At 39.2% G+C, this 2,500-nt stretch overlaps 1 protein-coding gene across 1 annotated transcript in view; it reads right to left on the bottom strand.

The window, feature by feature from the left end:
* LOC138045521 (uncharacterized) overlaps positions 1-2,500 on the bottom strand; it is a 17,766-nt gene that overhangs the window by 5,256 nt on the left and 10,010 nt on the right. The window contains exons 2-3 of the mRNA XM_068892057.1: positions 2,324-2,392; positions 1,645-1,875 (exon numbers count right to left, since the gene is read on the bottom strand). Of these exons, the coding sequence (XP_068748158.1) occupies positions 1,645-1,875; positions 2,324-2,392 (300 nt within the window). The remainder of the gene's footprint in view (positions 1-1,644; positions 1,876-2,323; positions 2,393-2,500) is intronic.

Raw genomic sequence — 2,500 nt, 5'->3', positions numbered from 1 at the left:
CGCGCAACATGGCCGCCATACTGACAGACATACAGCCATGGTTTACCTTGCACTTCTTGATATTGGACATCCATGCTGTGATCAATTGACACCCGTTAAAACAAGATATCCACTGACCAGTATCACGTGACCATATTGCAGGGTCAAGTTTACAGCTCAGCGAGGTCACATGTTTTTTTAAGTTGACCGCTGACCTAGTACTGGTTTTATGATTGGATCAATTAATAAGAAACAAATGGCCAACTTTGGTCAACAACCTATTTATTAACTAGGACAGGGAACTCATGTTCGTGGGTCCAGAATTCACACCCTTGGGCCTCGTTCTCGAAGTTTGCTTGTTCTGTACGTGTGAGTCCCAGGACTCACTACAGCCGTTTTCTAGATAGATCACTGTTCCCCTAGAAGCAAGGCCGGAGGCTAAGTTTGCAAGGCTTACGGTCAAGTTTTCTGTAGAGCTTACGAACATCAGTTGAAAGTTTCAAAACCAATAGGAAAACGTCCTGCCTTTACCATATCATGGCCTTATATCCGCGATCCCCCAAATTTAGACGAAGCCCTTTTACTTTAGTTCTGGGGACTCTACTACACCACCTCCATTAATCGGTTCTATAACGTACCAGATGTTATACGACAAACTGTTAACCGTTGAAAATCTTCCTCCTTCCCCCCCCCCCCCCCGTCCCCTCCCTCAAAGAAAGAAATATAATTTATCCTCTGCCATTCAAAGCCACAAAAGTAGTTAAATTGGCAATAACCCAACTCAAAATTATATACGACATTTTAGCCACGAAACATATTATACAAAATGAAAAAGTTTGCCTCCCCATCCTGCCCCCTCTGCCCCTCTGAATGTCAAAACATACATTGTCAAGGTCCATCTGTCTGGAATACGATTGATGATAATGTAAAATTATCATCCTCACTATCAGTAGCCTGCGTTGCAGCCGGATGCGTCACGAAATCCCACCGGCGGTTTTGTCTGTCTGTGACGCAGGCTACACTATCAGTCGTCAAAAAACGATTGAAGGATCAATATTTTGAAAGATACTAGGTGTCAGTTGCTGCTCTTCTTGACTTCTTCTTGACTTTGTGTTTTTAGTACTTTGCTCCCAATTTCACGTATTTCTAATTAATATATTATATCCCTTATACGTTCTGTGTTGTCTTGTGTTTGCTTATTGTGTGTGCCGACCTAAACTAGTAGCAAGCATATATATAAACTGGCAGCCTATCATTATTAACTTTTTAGTTTTTCTAGGCAGCCAGTACTCTCCTATTTTATTTTTATAACTAATAAATGTATTTGCATGTAATTAGTCAAAGCGAGAGAAAATAAACTTGTTGTTATTGTTGTTACGTCATTTGTTTATTAGCTTCTCACAAGCGTCATTTTTGTGGGTAAGTTCGAAAGCTGTTATTATATTCTACCGTAAGTAATGCGAGTTTACTTCTCTCCAAGGCAGCGGTGTTATTTGACACCTCTTTGTAAACAATGAAGCAAGGAACCTACAAGCGGTGATGAAAACGACAATCTGTTGCGTACCCTAAATTTGGCACAGAGTGACACCCCCCCCCCCCCCCTCCCTCCTCTTTGAAAAATCTTGGCTACGCCCCTAAAGCAAACAAATCTAAAAATTTACATACCTGTATGTATGTAGGGTTCCTTTTGTTTGAAGCGAACACTCCCATGATTAAAAGAAGAATTTCAATCAGTGCAAGGGCAAAAATTATGGCCACGACTGCAAATGAGCCACTGTCTTTTACTACCCCATTTTGAGCTAACTGGGCATATGTAGAAAGATCTGTCCCATACCAGAACAAGATGAAACCACACAAGATGGAACAGAAGATATTCAACGTTTTGAAGGTGATAACCTAGCATGACGCCAAAAAAAGAAAGGAAAAAATAACCGTTACAACCGTAAAAAAATTGATCACCATGTCGAGAGCTATATGTTCAATACTAAATTATAAGATTCTATTCTTTTTCACAAGTTTTTTTGTAATTATTAAAGTTACCTTACTAAACGGGCTTTTTAAGTTGAGTATAGTGAGGCTAATCTAAAGGGATAAAATCAGCAAGCGACGTTTATGAGAAGGGTTTATGCGTAATTGCTGTAAGAGCTTTGTGAGGAAATCTCCGCCTGAGTCCCTAAAAACTACCAGGATCGCTCAAATGGTGTTTTTCTCTATATTGAAAATCCCTAGGTACCATTTGGCCAAAAACGTTTAAGTGCTAGTGCGTACGACAACACTCAATCACTTTTACTTGAGACCTTCCGTTCCTTCTTTAATGTAACAAAAAATTGTCTACTTTTCTCACCAAAGCAGAATTTGTAAGTTGCGTCCTCATAATTCCCATGTTTAACCCAAGAACTGCAGTTATTAAGATCTGAAATGAAGAATTACAGTTCCAGTGTAACGGAAAAGAAAAGATAATCAAAGTTACACAAAAGATTAATATAGATTCTAGTTTCATACATATATTTGGCTCAAAATA

Source organism: Montipora capricornis, chromosome 4, assembly GCF_036669925.1.
Source record: "Montipora capricornis isolate CH-2021 chromosome 4, ASM3666992v2, whole genome shotgun sequence".
In the NCBI taxonomy this organism is placed as follows: domain Eukaryota; kingdom Metazoa; phylum Cnidaria; class Anthozoa; order Scleractinia; family Acroporidae; genus Montipora; species Montipora capricornis.
Note: the sequence above shows the minus strand (reverse complement) of the source record. Positions and strands in the feature narration are given on the sequence as shown.